General features: G+C 52.6%; 1 protein-coding gene and 1 pseudogene across 2 annotated transcripts; both read right to left on the bottom strand.

Moving 5' to 3' along the window:
* Positions 1-9,059: 9,059 nt before the first annotated feature.
* On the bottom strand, positions 9,060-10,233 carry LOC101763566 (annotated as a pseudogene).
* Positions 10,234-13,974: 3,741 nt separating this feature from the next.
* LOC101763161 lies at positions 13,975-18,121 on the bottom strand. 2 transcript variants are annotated; one of them, XR_002677184.1, is made up of 3 exons: positions 17,997-18,121; positions 14,437-17,903; positions 13,975-14,355 (listed from the first exon to the last, which is right to left on the bottom strand). XR_002677184.1 is itself a non-coding variant. In XM_022825637.1 (2 exons), the coding sequence occupies exon 2, from the start codon at positions 17,887-17,889 to the stop codon at positions 14,842-14,844; it is 3,048 nt and encodes a 1,015-aa protein (XP_022681372.1). In that variant the 5' UTR covers positions 17,890-17,903; positions 17,997-18,121; the 3' UTR covers positions 13,975-14,841. The 2 variants fall into 2 exon arrangements, 1 of the variants encoding a protein (XP_022681372.1); XM_022825637.1 differs by having other exon boundaries at positions 13,975-17,903.
* Positions 18,122-18,356: the final 235 nt, after the last annotated feature.

Genomic DNA, 18,356 nt, shown 5'->3' with positions numbered 1-18,356 from the left:
GATAACGAATTTCAAACTTTGGATGCTCTTTTCTCTTAAACCATAGATCCAATTTCAAATCCGTTTGAACCATAGTGTATGTTTGAATTAATGCAACAGAATGAGATCCGATATGTTATTATAAATTTTTATTTTCACATTTCAACATTTTCATATACTACTTCAATATTTTAAATATGTTGTTTCAACATTTGTTATATACTAATTCAACATTTTCCGAAAATGTTGAATTAGTTTTTTCAAAGTATTAAATTAGTCTCCCAGATGTTGAATCAATTTGTTAAAAATGTTGAATATTGTTATATGATGATTAGAGTAGGGAAACAAAGGTATAAGAAACAAAAAACAAAACAATGATCATGTGCTGATTCTCCTTAGGCTGCGACATGCTGCTTCTCTGCTGTGCATGTGCTTTTTCGCTGCGTGCACTACTCCTGTAGTCCTGTGTGTGCTATTGCTCTATGTGTTTGTGTGCTATTACTCTGTGCGTTTGGGCTATAAGCTGCTAGGTAGATGGGCCGTGGTGGGCCGTGCACCGTATAGCTTATTCAGCTTCCGGAAGTTAGAACCTCCCTAAACAAATGGGTAGGTTACAGCAAAATTGTCGATGTCAGCTGACACCGACGGTCCCTAAAAAAAAGCTGACACCGACGGTTCAACGTAGCTCCGCTCCTGTTTGGATCATACCTTCCTAGCGAGCAATAGGTTGGGAGACGAGAGGTTGGTACAACAGGTCCGCCTCACTAAGATCCTGCATCAGGAGCCAATAGGTTGGGAGACGAGAGGTTGAGGGTATGTACGAGAGGCGTGCATGACGAGGTGCACGTGACCATGCGTGATCTGCAAGAGCAGCTAGCCTTAGAGGACAAGAACGAGGAGGACCCAGAGGAGCGCTCCAACCCCATTCGCTCCTAACCTCTCAACAGGCTTCATTTTGCAGTAGCTACAGAGGTGCCACCACAACACCATCCGAGCACTACGTAAGGGATTCCTAGCTGAAGTGTTACCCTCGTGCTAAGTGAAGCATGTGGTGGCCCTTACATTTATATGAATCAACCTGTGGTCATATTTCTTTTAGCAATTTTCATATTTGCCACAGAAAATTACTTTCTTTTTTTTTTTGAACGAACGGCACGGACTGTGCCATTTCTATTAATATAGGAGAGATTTACAGGTTTATTTTAAAGACAAAGATAAAGGAAAACTCGACGCCAGCGAAGCGCCCGTCTATACTACGTATACCGTATAAGGCTATACCCCCTCCAGTAAGGCTGCCATGTGTTTCGTGCCGGCACTCTTCCAGGTACAGGCTTCATCCCTAATCTGCGATAGCAGAGCATGGGCATGACGCTGGGTTCTTTGGAACGTTCTAGCATTTCTTTCGAGCCACAACTGCCAGCAGACGAGCAGGAGGAGGGACCGCAGTCCTTTTCGAGGAACTCCCGGCATGGCACCCATGTGTGTCCACCACTCCTTGACAGTTGACGTGTGTGCCCACTGGTTCGGGTTGACTTGATTGTAAGAGATCAAGGAGGCCACCATGGACCAAATCCGTCTGGAATACCGACAGTCAACGAGAATGTGGTGGGCTGTCTCAGGCTGACTCCTACATAGAGGGCAGACTTGATTTCGTGGCAAGTTTCGTGTAGCCAGTCGGTCTGCCGTCCATACTCTGTTGCGAATTATTAGCCATGCAAACAATTTACACTTCGGCGGTGCCCACGGTTTCCAGATCAGTTGTCGGAGATTGCAGGATGTGGATCCCATAAATTGAGCACGGTAAGCCGATGCTGTCGAGTAAAGGCCCGAGGGTGACAGCTTCCATGCTACCTGATCATCTGTGTCTTGTTGCAAGTGAACTTCTTGAGCAAGAGTCCATATCTCCGAAAATTCCTGGAGGTGGCCCACTGTTAAGCACTCAAGCACATTCAGATCCTTCACCCAATTGTGGTGTCGTATGGCTTCTTTTAGCGTCCTATTCTTTTTCCTGGAAGCAGCAAAAATCTTAGGTGCAATGTCCTTAGGCCGTCTTCCTTGTGCCCAAGCAGAGTGCCAGAAGGATGTGCGGGCGCCGTCCCCCAGTTGAATGGTCGTGCAAGCAGCAAACAACAGCTTATCCTTGTCTGAGCATGTGATGGGAAGCCCTACCCAAGCTTTGTTTGGGTCCACTTTCTCCTGCCATAGCCAACGCAGTCTAAGTGCTCTTGCGAAGAGGTGGAAATCAAGGATTCCTAATCCGCCTAGTTCCAGTGGTCGGCCAACCGTTGGCCAGTTCACCTTACACTTTCCGCCAGTCAGAGCCTGATCCCCAGCCCAGAAAAAGCGCTTACGGATTCGGTCGAGCTCCTCAATCACCTCTCTGGGAGCATCGAGTACGGTGAGGAGGTAGATCGGCTGCGAGGAGAGCACAGATTTTGTTAGTGTTAGCCGCCCTGCATGTGTCAAGTTTCGACCCCACCAGCTTGATAATCTGGAAGCTGCCTTGTCAATCAGAGGCCGATAGTCGACATTCCGTAGGCGCCGTACTGTCAGTGGGATGCCGAGGTACTTTATCGGGAAACTTCCTCTTGGCGCGTTGAAGTCTTGCAGGATATCATCCAGGTCAAGGTTGTCACAGTTGATTGGCACAACTGTTGATTTTTGGATATTGGAGTTCAAGCCAGTCACTTTGCCAAATAGGTCCAGTAGCTTTGAGAGGTTGGCCATCTCCTCTTTGACCGGCCGAACGAAGAGGACAGCATCATCAGCATATAAGGATGTCCGTATTCGGTGGCGGTTTCGACCGATATTGGTCAGTAATTTGTTCTCCGTGGCCAGCTGCAGCAAGCGTTGTAATGGATCAATAGCAAGTATGAAGAGCAGAGGGGAAAGTGGGTCCCCTTGCCGGAGACCTCGTGCGTGTGTAAACGGTGCTCCAGGAATGCCGTTTAGCAGGACCTGTGATGAGGACGTGGCACATATTGCAGTAATCCATTCCCTCCACCTTGGTGGGAATCCCAAGTGCTCCATTAGCGATAGTAAGTAGTCCCAACGGACGGAATCGAAGGCCTTGGCGATGTCGAGTTTCACAAGAAGCATAGGGACTTTGTTACGGTGAAATCGTCTAGCCATTCCGCGCACATACATAAAGTTATCGTGGATGCTGCGCCCTTTGATGAAGGCGCTCTGTGATTTGGAGATGATGTTTGTCATAGCAGGGGCTAACCGCAAGGCTAATATCTTAGTGAAGAGCTTTGCAATGCTGTGTATTAGACTAATCGGCCTATAATCTGTCACATTATCTGCGCCTGTTTTCTTGGGGACAAGGACTATGTTGGCTGTGTTGAGCAGTTCGAAGTTTCGGCTCCGCATGCTGTGAAGAGCGTGCAGAGTGGCCATTATGTCTCCTTTGATGATGGGCCAACATGCTCGGAAGAAGGCGCCTGAGTATCCATCAGGCCCTGGCGCTTTATCCACGGGAGAGTGCTTGATGGCTGCGAGCACCTCATCCTCAGTAAACGGTGCGTCCAAGTGCGAAAGGTCAAATCGTTGGAGGTTGATGGAAGCCCAATTGAAATCTAGTCTCCGAGGCCCTGGTTCTCCCATGACAGCTGAAAAGTGGGCTTGGGCCACCCTTGCTTTATCGTCATGTGATGTAGCCCAGCCCGCACCATCCTTGAGACGGGCAATGTAATTCCGTCGACGACGTCCATTAGCCTTTAGGTGAAAGAATTTCGTGTTGGCATCTCCTTCTCTTAAATTAATGATTCTGGATGTTTGTCTCTTCCGCGTTCTCTCAATAACCGCATAGCCCAGCACTCTGCGTTTTAGTCCTTTGCGTAGGTGAAATTCAGCCGCCGTTAAAGCCCGGCTCTCCTGAGCGATGTCAAGTTGTTTAATTACATCCAGCGCCATATGTAGTTTAAGTCGGTTTTCTGAAATGATCGACCGGCTCCAAGCTCTCAGGTGTTGTGCCGTCGTGGCCATCTTGTGGTATAGGATCCTTACTGGCTGCGCATATGGTGTTGGTCCCTGCCACGCCTTTTTCACCTCTTCGGCGAAGCCGGGTATTTTTGTCCAGAAATTTTCGAATTTGAACGGCCGAGGTGTTCGCGGTCCTGACATATTGGAGAGCAACAATGGGCAGTGGTCAGAAACGGAGGTAGACAGTGCTTGCAGGGCATGTTGGTCAAAAGCGAGGTCCCATCCTTCATTACAGAAGACTCTGTCGAGCCTGCACAGTGTCGGCCGTCGTCTCTCGTTACTCCATGTGTATTTTCGATTTTGTAGATGTATCTCCTTTAGCCCGCAAAAATTTAAAGCTGACCTAAATTGTCTCATACGAGTAGTGTTGAGGTTTCTATTATTTTTATCTCGTGCTTTATAAATCAAATTAAAATCCCCGAGCAGGAGCCATTGTTCCCCGTTGTCTGGCTTGCATCTCCTCAACTCCCTTAGAAAAGCTGGCTTAAGGTTGTCACGCGCTGGACCGTAGACGGCTGTGAGAAGGAACGAATGGCCTGAGTCGTTTAGTGTGACTGTGGCCGTCATCGAGAATCGTCTGTAACTAATGTTTGTGAGGCCAACTAGACTGCTGTTCCAGAGTATAAGAATCCCACCCCTCGTTCCCTCCGCTGGTTTGAAAGCATAGCTATCTAACCGATAACCTCCCAGAAAGGCTGCTAGATGCGCATCGACATTGCGTAACTTCGTTTCCTGAAGACAGGCCATATGACAAGGAGTAGACGACAGTAGCTCATTAGTAGTTATGCAACGGGCCGTGGCATTTAGACCCCTAACGTTCCAGCAGATGGTGTTAAAGCTATGTGTTGTCATGGCGAGATATCAAACAACGCAGGGACAAACATGTAGTAGTAACAATCATGCAGGATGTGCAATAGCAGTGTGTGAGGCAGAATTCACAAGTAGCAGCTTGCTGATCAGCCATTTTGAAGAAAGCACAGCAACGTTGACAGACAAAAGTAGTTCCAATAGCAGGTACATGAATTAAAGCAGTACACATAGAAGTTTGCTGATGCTCCGTGGTCGACCATACACAGGCGTCGACCGAGTCTGATACTCGCCAGAGCAGAGTCAGCAACGCAGATACATAATAGCAATTCATTCAAGAACAGAAACACATTCACCGACGACCACCGATGCATCAATCATCAGCCTCTTGCAGCACCTCCGCATGGAGGTCGTCTACTCCCTGCCCCACCATCTGCAGCAGCGCATCATCCAGGCCAGCCAGAAAGTCGTCGTCGAGTCCAAACAGAGCTGTGAGGCCAGCCAACACTTGATGCGGCAACGGCCCATTGTACATGGCGACGTACTCAGCGAGCACTTGCTCGACTGGCTCGATGTCCACCCCAGGGAGACCCAACTTGCGGCAGAGGTTGATCTGGGCTCTTTTCTCAGCAGGAATTGCTGGCTTCTTGGCCAGCCAGGCGCTACGGCGTACCTTCGTCATGTCGTATACACGTCGCGGCCGGGGCGCTCTGGCCGGCACGTGCGCTGGCTGGAGCACTGGCGGTGAGGGCGCGGAGAAGAACGACTGGACCCCATTGGGTGACTGTGGGGCATCGCCCACAGCCAGCTGTGTGCCGACGCCGTCCGCCGTGTCACCCGTCGGGGTAGCATTGTAATCGCTCCCCAACTGCCGCCCGTTCAACCGGTCGAGCGTGTTGCCTGGAACCTGTTCGGCCATACCGTCAAGAACCTGGAGCTGCATCTGTTGTAGCGCCTCGTCGACCATGTCGATGGAGACTGGTTCAGGTGCCACCGCCGGCACCCGGAGATCGCGTTTGAGGCGGTTGAAGACCGTTGGCAGGGGGACCAGTGTGGGGCAGCCCCCCTCTTGTCGGCCAGGGTCCTCACAAACATCACCCCCCTCGGACCAGGCTCCATTCCCGCCGCCATGAAGACGTTCAGATAGCTGGAGGGTCTTGGCCAGGAGGCTGTCAGTGGACGTGGCAAGCACCTCCCCTGTAGCAGCAGGTGTTGTAGCGTTTAACAGGTAGAGAAGTTTGAACTTGAGGACCTCTGCAGTGGGTCGCTCACTGAGTGGACAGGATGAGTGGCCCTGAGCACCAGGCTCCTCCTCCCGTGGGGTGTCGCGGCATCGACCTCCCTGGTAGCCACCGGTACGTCGTCGAGGGGAGCGGTCGCGCTCTCTGTAAACCGGCTCGTGCTCCACAGAGCGGGCGCCAAAGAGGTGGCCTCGGCGCTGCCCCTCTCGGCGGCGGTCAGCATCGTCACCATCTTCGTCGTGGCGCCGGTGCCCCCCTCCCTCGAACGTGGGGTGGTCGTTGTTGTACGCTTGCTTCCCACGTCGGCCGCTGGTACTGTTGCGTCCACGTGCACGATCTCCACGCGCCTCCTCCTTGTCCTGACGCGGTGGCACCTTTGCAGGTGCCCGGTCCCTCCGCCGTTCATGGTACGGCGGCGGAACGTTGAAGGGTGGGTATGCCGGGACCGGTGCCTCCGCCCCGTCCACCGCCCCATGGTGCCAGTCCAAGCGTCGCCGCTCCGGCTCTGGTACAGCCACCTGGACGCCGGTCCCCAGAAGCCCGTAAGGGTCTGCGGACGTCGCCGTGTAGTCATAGATCCACTCAAGATGGATAAGGACGCAGTACTTAAGCCCCCTCTGCCAACGCTCTGGCGGTGTCTGGAGGATGTCTACCTGGGAGTTCTTGGCTCTGGTTGTGAACACCAGCCAGAGACGCTTGGGGATCCTGCAGGGGTTGGCCGTCCACGCCCAAAGATCAACTGTGCGCGTGTCGTCGGGGTGCAGCAGGTTGGTGTCGATGCACTCAAGGGAGCAGGTCGCACCAATCATCCGCTCAATGATTTCAGGATTCCATGCGTGAATGGGCACCCCTTCCAGACAGAGTCGCACCTGATAGAACAGAGCTGCTCCCAGGGCTGCTTGAAGGCTGCGCCACGGCCGGACGTTGATGACGATGCCGTGGTGCTTGAGGCAGCTCATGTCGGCCGCTTCCCTAGCGTGGCGCTTGTCTTCGAACTTGATGAGGAACGGTTCCGGCTGGTGCCGGGAGACCCTGACCGCCCCCCGTTGCAAGCAGAGCTCGTCGAGGACGACTGCTTCGATTTCCCTGGCACCGGTGGATGGGGGCGCACTCATGGCCTTCACCACGAGCGCCGTGCCCTCCCATTCCTTAAGCTCCTGCTCAAGGTCGAAGGAGGTGGGCACCAGGTAGCTGTCCTCATCAGGGCGGGTACAGGGGTCGCCAACGCGCGCCATTCGGGAAGTCGTCGTGCGCCTCGGTGGGGGGGGTGGCGGCTGTTGGTGCCGCGTGCGCCCAGCCGGAGGCGAAGGCGCCGATGGCCGAGCAGACGCGCGTGCTGATGAAGGCGCCGCCGGCTGGTTGGCGCGGCCGTCAGCAGGCCGCCTGGAAGAAGGTACGTGGTGCTTATTGCTGCAATGTTGGTGGGTGGAGCTGCGAAGGGGGCGTCGCTCTCGGCACCTTGCAGCCTTGTGCCCAGACCGGAGGCAGGAAAAACATCGGATTGGGTCCCTGCAGGCGTTGGCCCTGTGATCTTTCGCCAGGCACACAAAGCACCGGCCAGCAGTCTTCCGCTTGAATGCAGCGAGGGCCGTGGAAGCAGAGTTGGTGCGCTGGCTGTTGGAGCTCCTTGAAAGCCTGTCATGTCGAGGCGGCGCCGGGCATGGCCGCAATTGCTCCTTTTTCCTCCACCAGTACTTCTCTCGTACCGTGTGCCAGCTGTGCTCCGGCGAGGCTTCGACGTGATGGGGTTGAGGCCACGCCATGCCCGAGGCAGGGGCGCGGAGGGCGGCGCGGGTGTGGAAGGAGTTATTCCTCTCCGCAGTAATGGAAGCACAGCTCGGTTGGTGGGGGCGCAGATCCGCGCTGTTGGGGCGCCGGCCACGGACCGCTTCGGCGTAAGAACGAGGGGAGCCATGTCCCTGACGAGTGGAGCCCTGCGAATCAGGAACGAAGCTCACCGGATCTACAGTAGGTCTCCCGGATCTGGGCGGCGGTGGTGGGGAAGTCGCTGGTGATTCAGGTCGGGCAGTGGGGGGTCGATGCTGCCTCAGTGGTGCGAGGCGCGTATAGCGGCGGAGGAGCGTGGGCGATGCAAGCCGGGGCTGCCGCGCCGGCGGAATGTGGGGCGGCGGTGGTGGCGGCGGCGGGGAGGTCGGGGGTAGGCGAGGCATACCATTCATGGATAGAAAATTACTTTCTATTTATATCTTTAATGTTTTAGTCCGTTTTTAGCAATTGTTGCGTTCACACGATCATAGCGACGTGTGCTATCATCCATTATAGTTCCATAAACTTTTGAAGTGGACTATTATACTTATCTTACTCTGTATTTGTTTGATTAATTGTAACTTTAGATGGTTATCAAGAATAGAAAGAACACATATGTCAATCTATGAATCACCATATAAAATTAAACTACAATTATTACTCTTTGGCTGTCCAAAAAATGATAAAAAGATGATGTATATTGTAATTCAATTTTATAAAATCACATTAAGCATTGTAGTGTTATGATAAATACATATGCAACATTTTTTTTCATGCAACGCTTATTTGCTACTCCCTCCGTTCCAAATGTAGGTCGTTTTGATTTTTCTAGATACATAGATATTGCTATGCACCTGAATATATGGTTTTTTACTGAAATCAGCAGCGGAAGCCTTTATTTTAGATTTGTTTAATTCGCTTTCACGGGGTGTCGAACCCAAGTTTGCTGGGTGCTACTCCCTCCATCCCAAATTATAGGTCGTTTTGGCTTTATTAGATTTATAAACTTTGTTATGCACTTAGATATATCCCATGTCTAGATGCATAATAATATCTATGCATCTAAAAAAGCTAAAATGATCTATAATTTGGAATGGAGGGAGTACTCAGGTGCTCTAACTACTAGGCTAGAGGCCCTTTCACACCTAAATATATGCTTATGTCTAGATACATAGCGAAGTCTACGTATCTAAAAAGCCAAAATGGCGGGAGCAGTTATTTAAAAAAGATGTTGTGCTCCTTTAAAAGTATCCTGTCTCCACGGAGGCATGCATCCTCATGTCATGCAGCTATGCGACACTTTGCAACTCTCTCCAACATATCTACTAGCACAACCGGGCATGCTCTTTTGAGGTGCACGTACCCTTGGCTTGCCACCACGTTACCTATCCTATTAGACGAGGCGGTAAACTCAGCGCAAGCATCCACGAGAGTCGTGCAATGGTGCTGGTCGGCTAATGCTAACATGGTAGCCACATTCTCGACATCGAGGCTCCTGCAGATAATCTCTTCGCACATCAGCTTCAACCTCTCCATGGCGTACCTGTCTGCAGCCACAAGCAGGTGGCCTGATCATTTCCGTGGTGTCATCTTCGGCGTCAAACTCTCCCATGTCAGGCATGGTATCAGTGTATATGAACTGAAGCAATGCTCTGAACACATCAGGGTGCATGTCCTCGACGTCTATGCATAATTGCCCTGTTGTGTTCTTCTCCCCCATCGGCCCGAATAGCTCCGCGTTGAAGACCGTCGACCGCGTCGCGAGTATGATCTTGTGGGCAGGAAAGACCTCGTCTCCAACCCTGAAGGTCACGTCCGCTCCCTGCTTATCCTCCAACAGTTTCCGGAGGTTGTCCGACAGGTTTGATGGCGGCACTTGGACCTCGACGCCGGGGCCAATGGCGGCGGTCTCCTCCACCCGTGGTTCGTTGACTATAACGGTGACGTCGCACTCGACAACGAGGCAGTCGTCGTGCAGGAACGCCGACGCTTCCAGCTCGCTCCTCTTCTATTGCCATTCGTCCCCCAGGCTAGGTAACCAGTGCCGTCCTTACTGCCGGATTTGGGGGCGGCGAACACAGTGGGCGTCGCTTGGCTCGGGTGGGAGAAAACCGTGGACTGCCCAGTGGCCTGATCGACCAACCTGAACTCGAAGCTCGCCCTCACCTCGGCCTCGGTGTTCCTAAGCTCGAGGAAGAGCCCCACAGAGGCCGCATTGTTTCCGGACGAGTTGAACCCGTCGGGGTAGAAGCGGATGCACCAGTCGTAGGCTGTCTCGTAGCCGCCGACACCGAAGGTGGCGGAGCGGAAGAACTTGCCGACTCCGAGGCCCCGGTGCAGGCTGTTACCTGGCGATCTTGAACGTGTGCGTGCCCCGCGCCGTCTCCGGAGCGCTCGTCGACGCCGTTCGGGTTCCTGCTGGCTGGCTGATCTGGGATACTGCTGCGGCTGCCATGGTTGCTGCGTGGCTTGTGCGAGGAAAGTAAACGGCGATGAGGAGGCGAAGGACACACGGGTGTGTGTTTTGTATTGAGAAAGATGATGGTTAGCTACTACTCGTACTCGGTTTGAGATTGTTACAAATACTTGCTGTGATCGGCTCGTGATAGGAGACTGACACGGTCTCGGTCTCCCGGAGTCCTTTTCGCTCCTGACACGATCTTGGAGCCTCTGAGCATCACGTAATCGATAAAAATCGGAAATGGTAGCCAACCGTACAGCGAGCTGAATTACCAATGGGAATGTATGTTGAACACCACTTCGGTCGGATATCAACTATGACATCACACTTCCAATCTCTTTATGCTAAACCTTCCTTTTCCAAATAAGTTAGTTCCCCTTTCTCAAGAATCAGATCATATATGTGGAGCATGTAACATGTGTAAGAATCGGTGCTCGTAGTCTAAGAGGGGAATGGGTGAATTAGGCAAACTTAAAACCTTAACCTATGATTTCCACTACAAAGCATTAAACATAAACTAGATCATGCTATCGAGATGTGCAACTATAGTTGATCTAGTGAAACTTCTCACCCACAAAGAGTTTTGCAACCTATAGCCATCCTAGCAAGAACTACTCTATGGAAGTAAAGGCACACAAGTTGCAAGTAGAAAATGCGGAAACGTAAAGAAGTGGGTTAGGAAGGATGCAAACTCAGCACGATGATTTTATCCCGTGGTATCGGTAGGCAAATGCCACCCCCAATCCATGTTGGAGCTCCACCAAGAATATGCTCCCGGTCACCAAGTCTCTCCCAGTCAAGATTTTGGACTCACCACAAAGGCTCTTGCCAAGTCAGATGAGAAGCTTGCTACAAAGGCAAGGCTCACCACTCCCTCTCTTCCTGCCACCTTGACATCGTCACCACTATGGAGCTTCTCCATGAAGGAAGGGGTCTCCTCATCCCCCGCACACGGTCGTCGCTGCTGCTCCACACCAAACCGGAGGGTCAAAGACTTCCCAGCGAGACACTAAGACCCCAAGGCACCGGCACACCAAGTTTACAATGTGGTTCACTCCTTGAACCAATCATAAGGTAGCAACACCTTGCACTCACTTTCTCCAGGCCTATCCTAATACTAATCACTCTCTAAGCATGTGCTAAGCCTTGGATTAATCACTTTTGCACTTTTGGTGGTATGGATGTGTTCTTGATAGTCTTGGTCTTGAATGCACCCCTAGACACTCTAGCACCTTGAACGGGTGAGTAGAGGGGGGTATAAATAGCCCAAGGACCTCAAAGAGCCATTGCTCCAATGGCTAGTAAAAAACAGTGAGCATCGGATGATACGATGGTCATTGGATCATCCGGTGATGGTCATCGGATCATTCGGTGCTCCTTGCTGACTCATATAGCAGTTGGACCCCCTACCCAAATTCATCTGACGCTTTGTCCGATGCTTCATCTGATGGTACCATCGGATCATCCGGTGCTGAAGGAGTTTTACTTAAAAACTCTCTGGACAATTCCAAAGTAAATATGCTTCGTCCGACGGTCGCCTTCCCAAGATGTTAGATCATCCGGTGCTGCAACCTTCCATGCCTTCGCTTCACCAATTCATTCGACACTACTAAAAATGAGCCCGTCGGATCATACGGTGAACTTGAAGTTTTTTCCTTGGTTTCCAGTTTTACCAATTGCTCCGATGGTTAGTCTGACGGTTGCTTTGGTGGACTGTCGAAACATCCAGTGGTACTGATTTTTTCAGTGAATACCACCATTTGCACACCATTTTCTGAGTGAATACTGTCATTTGCACATCTGGTAATTTTTCTGAGTGAATACCGCCATTTTCTAAGTGAATACCATTGGAACATCTTTGGATTTTCTCTGTCATTGGACATTTGAATACCAACACCGGTTTTTAACCAAAGTCAACAGTTGTGGATAAGGTTTTGATAGCTGATGAAGGAGAGAGAGAAGAAGACCGTTGACATCTCCACATTGACCAAGACTAGCCGCGGGGAGACCAGGTACCATAAGCCGATAGAAGATCGGAGGGGACCTGATCCGAAGCGAAATCGGCTCCACCAAATAAGGAAAAATGTGGACATGTATCTTTAGTAGTTTTTAGAATAGTTGTAATAGTCATGTCATAATCGAGTAGGATTTTAGCTTACTCCAAGGTATAAATATAAGCCCATGAGCCTTGTAATTAGGAATCAATCATCAATCAATCAACACAACCTTTCAGCACCACACAGCCAAAACCCTAGGAGTAGGAGTAGAGTAGTTTCGACGAGTTCCTTCCTACGTGCACGGCTGCATCGGCTTCGATCTCAGGCGAGCTTGTAAGTACCATCACCCGGTCATCACGACCTCTACCAGAACTTTCAAAGTTAAGTCTTATATTCTAATATTTGGTTGTGTGGCTAGTTGTCGAGTTATTGTAGATTGCAAGTAGAACTTTCTAGGTTTTGTCCAATATTCTGGTTGTTTTCGACATTGCTCACAGTTATCAAGTTGTTTGGTTTTATTAAGTTGCATCATATCGATCTCTTAGTTTTATCAAGCGCTCACAGTCATCGAACGGCTTAGATTTGGTTAAGTTGTCTTCATTGGCTCCTTGTCCTTGTTTAAGTGTTCACTAGTTACGTATCGGCTGGTTAGATCTTGCATGCTTTACTTGCTTTATATATGCTAGGTCCGATAGATCTTTACCCCTGCCCCTCGCATTGCTAGCCATCGGATCCTTAACGTCAGAACGCTGCTGTTGAGAGCCGATGCATCGGCTGGGTATCATCCATATCTCAGAGAAGCATGATGATGTTATCGAGCCGATAGGAGCGCATATGAGGCCTTGTTGCCGCAAGCCTGTCTGTTAAGTTAATGGCTGAAGTTAATGCCCTCTCACCGTGTTACCTTGTCTAAGTTCAATTACATGGTCATGACATTGATTAGGTTTTATTAGCTTAATTGGCTTGTAAGCAGTAGGCAAGAGGTCCTTGTTGCTGTGTTCTAATCTTTTAGATCAATAGATTGATGTCAATCCCCTCTTATTCATGTTACCTTGTCTAAGTTCAATTACACTTATCAAGATATTAACTAGATCTGTTAATCTATCTGATGTGTGCATGGTTAGCAAGTGCTCTTTTTATGGCTTCCATTTTACAATGCTTTATCTTAGCCCATCGGCTCTTAAGTCGATGGCACAAACCATTAATGCTTTATTTATTCACACCACATGATTACATTAAATATCTATATGCTTGTGGTGTTTATTCCAAGAATGTCTACCCATGAGTTCGCCGCCGATCGGCTCAGGAATTTAATATTTACCTTATCAATTTTTAGGTCAAATTGACTGGCACGCCTTGTACCACTTGCGAGCCGATTTGGAGCCTGCACTGGAGTTAAGCAGATCTCCCAGGTCCTGAAGTCTAGATTTTGTGTCAAGACATAGGATAATTCTAGATACCATGGCTTGGTCTTGAATACCACCATTTGGATACAGAGAATACGGATCACTTGAATACCATGCTTTGGACCTTGCCGTGGTTTGGTTTGCATACTTAGCATAAAAAACCTACGAGATATATCCTTGATAAAACATTAGTTCCAATGACTATTTTGAAACATGTGTGAAGAAAGCTAACCGTGTCAAAAAAATACAACTTGGCACCCAAACCAACGGTGGATACCGAAACTACTCCAAAAATCCAGGCAAGATTATTGTCAAAAGAAACTACTGCATTTCGATACTAATGGTAACACATCATGAGCTGGTACAAAATTTATAAGTCGTTACAGCTAGCACAACCATGCATAGCAGAATTCGTGTCCACAATCCCATCATTGGTCCAAGCGGCAGCTCCTGGCAAAAACTGTGGCAACATGGACAAGTACGAGTCGACAATGAAATTCACCATCTTCTCATGTTTGTGCTCATCAGATTCTTGGCGCTGCCGGGTTGCCCTAGGGGCGACGTGGGGGCCTTGACGTTGCCGCCACCCGAGCTTGACGCCGGAAGCCCGGCTGCAGGCAAGGAAGACGCTGGCAAGGATTTCCACACTCCCTTTCATGGCGTTGTGAGGTTGCGGGTTGCTGCTGGGTCGGCCAGGTCCCAGGGTGTTCGAGCTATAAGTAGGGGTCATGTCATCTAACTAAACTGATGTGAGAAAAATTGAGAACCATAGTTGACCACCCCATATGTCCTACCGATCAAGGAAAAGCTCGAAACAGCTTGAAGATCTTGCGGCCACCGATGGTCTCCTGTACCGTCGGCATCTGCTCCGACTCTGCATCCACGACACGCCTGCATCACCAACCGGGTCAGTTAATTATGCTAATTCATTATACAATTAGTGTGTTCATGTGATTAGTCTAGTCAAGATCCAAAGGGTTAACCATGTTTATTTTTCTAACACACCGTCCATGGCAGAGAGGTACTTGTATGTAAAGATAATGAGCCTCCTAAGGTGGGGGACCTGTCGGTCCATCACTCTGTACTCCCTGATACATGGTCATAGCTTTGAGCGCTGTTGAAGCTGAGCCTCAAGAGTCAAGACGGGAAGCAGCAAATTCAAAGGACATAGGAGCAGCGTGGTAGCTAACGTAAATCCTTCAGGAGACGTGCTTCGGCAGCTTATTCCTCTGCGTCCTCGTTGCCCAGCCAACAATTTTGTAGTTCCATCGCTGCTGCACAAAAACCAGGAGAGCTAGCGCGACTCCGACGCCCGGAACCGCTACGGCACCAGCCGCCGAGTAGTAGTAGAGAGCCCCGGGGACAGGTGGCCGGAGGTATCCGTAGACATGCGGCAGCAGCCACGCGGCGGTGACCCCGGCGTAGTACCTCGCCGCGAGAGGCTTGCAGTTGACGCACCAGAGGGCGTTGCCGACGACCTGCGGCAGCAAGAACCACTCCTTCACGGCGCCGACATACCGCTCGGCGACGTCGGCCCACGAGCACATGTTCGACGACGGCATCACCTCGGCTTCCGCGTGGTTCCCCCTGGGCGGCGGCGGAGTCGCCGTCGCCGACGCGCCATGGGTGCTCAGCTGGTGCACGACGAGGACGATGACGAGGCCGCCCAGATACACCGCGAGGCTGCACAGGAGCACCGCGCCGTCCCCCGGCACGCGCCCCGGCTCGAGCGGTGACCGCGCCCGCGCCCGGACCCTCGACGACCACACCTTGTGCGCGAGCCACGCCGTGAGGAGGAGCGCGGCGAGGGTGAGTGCCCTCACGGCGCACTCCAGGGGGTCGGCGTAGAGCATATAGCTCTGCCTCGGCCACGCCGGCAGCATCTTGGTGTTCGTGACCAGCGTTGCGACGTATCCGAGAGCCTGGACGCCGAGCATGGCGAGGGAGACGTACGGCGCGACCTCGGCGTGGGAGCTGACGTGGCGCAGCTGGCCGACGGCTGCGGCGGCGGTGATCGTCAGCATGGCGACGCAGAGGAGGTTCTCTAAGGTGGTCTCCGTCAGCACGCCCCGCAGGTCGCGGTACAAGAACGGCATCGATCGGAGCTCCGTCGTGGCGAAGTGCAGCGGGTCGTCGTCCTCCCTCGTGCTGGCGACGGAGACCTTCGCCACCGGGTTGACCAGCCACCGCATCGTCGTCGGCGGGTACTCCACCGTCACCTCTATGGAGCAGTCCATCCCGTCTTCGAGGTCTCTGCTCTTGGACAAGACTCGCCATGGGGCATGGACCCTCCGGCAGCCGATCAGGTGCATTCGCCCATCCTCCGGGTTGTACACGCCCTCCACCGACATCACCGGAACTGGACTGAGGTACATCCTGATTGCTGTGAGCTCGGCAGACACGTTCACTACATGATGCTTCCCCATGCCATGGACTCTATCAATTTGTTCCACCGGCATACCGGACCTGTCCTCAAATGGGGGAGAGTAGCTTCCGACGAGGGTGCCAACAGAGAGTATATCGAATTCAATATTGAACGGCTCCTCCTGTATCCAGTTCGGCACAAACGGCAGCTTCGGCGGCACGGATTGGAAGCCGAGATAACCAATGTCTGCAGCGAGGTTGGAGAGGCTCACCAAGTCATCGGCAGCGCCGTCGATCACTGGATAGCTTAGCAGTGACCTCGCGATAAAGTTGTCGCGAAATATCGACGGTCTTCTCCGTCGGAGGAGCTCGCCGGCCCGTTCGACCTTCGTGTAGCGGTACGCCATGGGGACTGCCTCGCCGGCGCGGCCGAACTGGTGCCAGTCCTGTCTAGCGCTCACGCGCTGCTGGAACGACAGCGGGGAGTGGCTGCCATCCGCGGCGGTTATCTCTCCCACAATGATGCTGCGGCGAGTGATGGAGAACACCATGGGGATGTGCAGGGCCACGCGGTGGCGGCACGCCGCCTCCTTGCCGGCGCCGAGGCACGCGGCCATGCTGAGCCGGCCGGTGGACGCGGTCCACGCGCCCTCGGCCGACAGCGTCGCGCCGCTCAGGCCGGCCCGCTTCACCGCCGCGGCCTCGTCCTCCCACGGCGCCACGAACCGGAACACGGCCGAAACCTTCGCCGCCGCAGTGCCGTCCGCGCCGCAACCTGGCTCGCACCGGAGGTCCTGGACCGTGACGGCGGCGCGAGTGAACGCCATGCTCGCGGCCCTGGCGCCGGCGTCGAACGGCCCGGGCCGGCTGCAGAATGCTTCCGTCGAGTTGCAGTTCCAGTTTGGGACGAGAGGCAGGAGGACATAGTCGAAGGAAGTGAATTCGTCTAGGATGTCGCAGAAGCAGGCACCTCTGTACAGCTGCCCGGCAACATCGCCGTCGCCGTCACGGTTGGACGGGTTGCTGCTGCTGCTGCCGGTGGCCTCGAGCTCTTCGTCCGCTGGCCTGAACTGGTACCTGGAGCACGGGCCGTGCCGAGACACCAGCCGGACCTTGTCGAAGTAGGCGCCGTCCGACTCGGCGCTCAGGCTCGTCATCTCGCCACGAATGGCGCGAGTTGTCAGCGTGTGCGCCATCGGGTACCGTAGCACGAGCAGGATGTTGGCGGCTGCCGATGGCGGCTCAATAATGTCGATTGCGCCGCCATTCTTCGCCATGTCCCACAAGTCGGTGCTGTTGCTGCTCCGCAACGGGAGAGCGGAGTTGCCGACCATGCACAACACTCTCTCTCCGCCACCGCCGTCGCTTCCCAGCGACGGTGTCTCGGTATACACGCCCTCGAACAGAGCATGAAATTCTACGACCCCGTGGTCGCGTCGTGTCTCGGTGAAGGTAAGGAGCCCACTCACGTTGAAGGCGCCTCGCCGTTGAGCCTGAACCTGCGTGAGCCTGAACGACGCAAGGGCAGCTGCTTCAGGGCCGGCTGCCTTCCCGGCGCCGGCGAAGCTCCCATGGAACGGGAACAGGGGAGCACGGCCGGCGTCCTGGCTCCAGTCGCCGTCCGTGAATGATAGGTGGCGGATCAGGAGGCCGGCACGGTCGCCGTCGACGCTGAGCTCCCCGGCTGATAAGGAGAGAAGGGGTTGGCAGTGGCGCGTGATTTCGGCGAAGCGGCGGCTGTAGTCGTGAGCGACGGGCGGGCCTGACGACGACGAGCTTGGGTTAAACGATGGGTGGGCGGACGTGGTGACGGAGAGGCATAGCTGGACGTAGGCGAGAATATGAAGGAAGCTGATGACGGTCTTGGCGGCGTCCATCGACATGGCCTTCACCTTCGCTGCAGGAAATTGTAGCGTTCAGTAGGGAGATTGAGACACGTTCGTAGATTAACGAAAGTTTTGAAGTTGTAACTGAGGTGAAGAGGAATTACCTTTGCCTGACACCGTACCTTGATACCTTCAGTGTTCAACAAGGCCAACATATAACTCAGCTGTGGTGGTGGTGGTGGTTCAGTGGTTGTGGGGAGGGTGGCGACTGGCGGCCATGCATCGTCGTACCACTCCAGCAAGAAAGAACTCGACCAAGATGCATGCAATGCAACAGACAAGGCAACTAACCACATGTCCAATGGATCATGTGCACAACTTGATGGATGGATCATGTATGCAAAAGGACAGCTAGTTTCTGACTGTAAATGATTGAACGCGAGCTAACAGGTGGTTGACTCTTAACTAGAGACGAATTTGCCCTTCCATTGCAAAAGTGAACTTTTTTTATTGCATCTCTCAAA

Source organism: Setaria italica, chromosome I (genome assembly GCF_000263155.2).
Source record: "Setaria italica strain Yugu1 chromosome I, Setaria_italica_v2.0, whole genome shotgun sequence".
In the NCBI taxonomy this organism is placed as follows: Eukaryota; Viridiplantae; Streptophyta; class Magnoliopsida; order Poales; family Poaceae; genus Setaria; species Setaria italica.
The sequence above is the reverse complement of the archived record's forward strand: the minus strand, read 5'-3'. Positions and strand labels throughout refer to the sequence as shown.

Bases quoted from the DNA above. Each gene is read 5' to 3' on its own strand.
- LOC101763161 (XM_022825637.1), bottom strand. From the start codon at position 17,889: ATGTCGATGGACGCCGCCAAGACCGTCATCAGCTTCCTTCATATTCTC.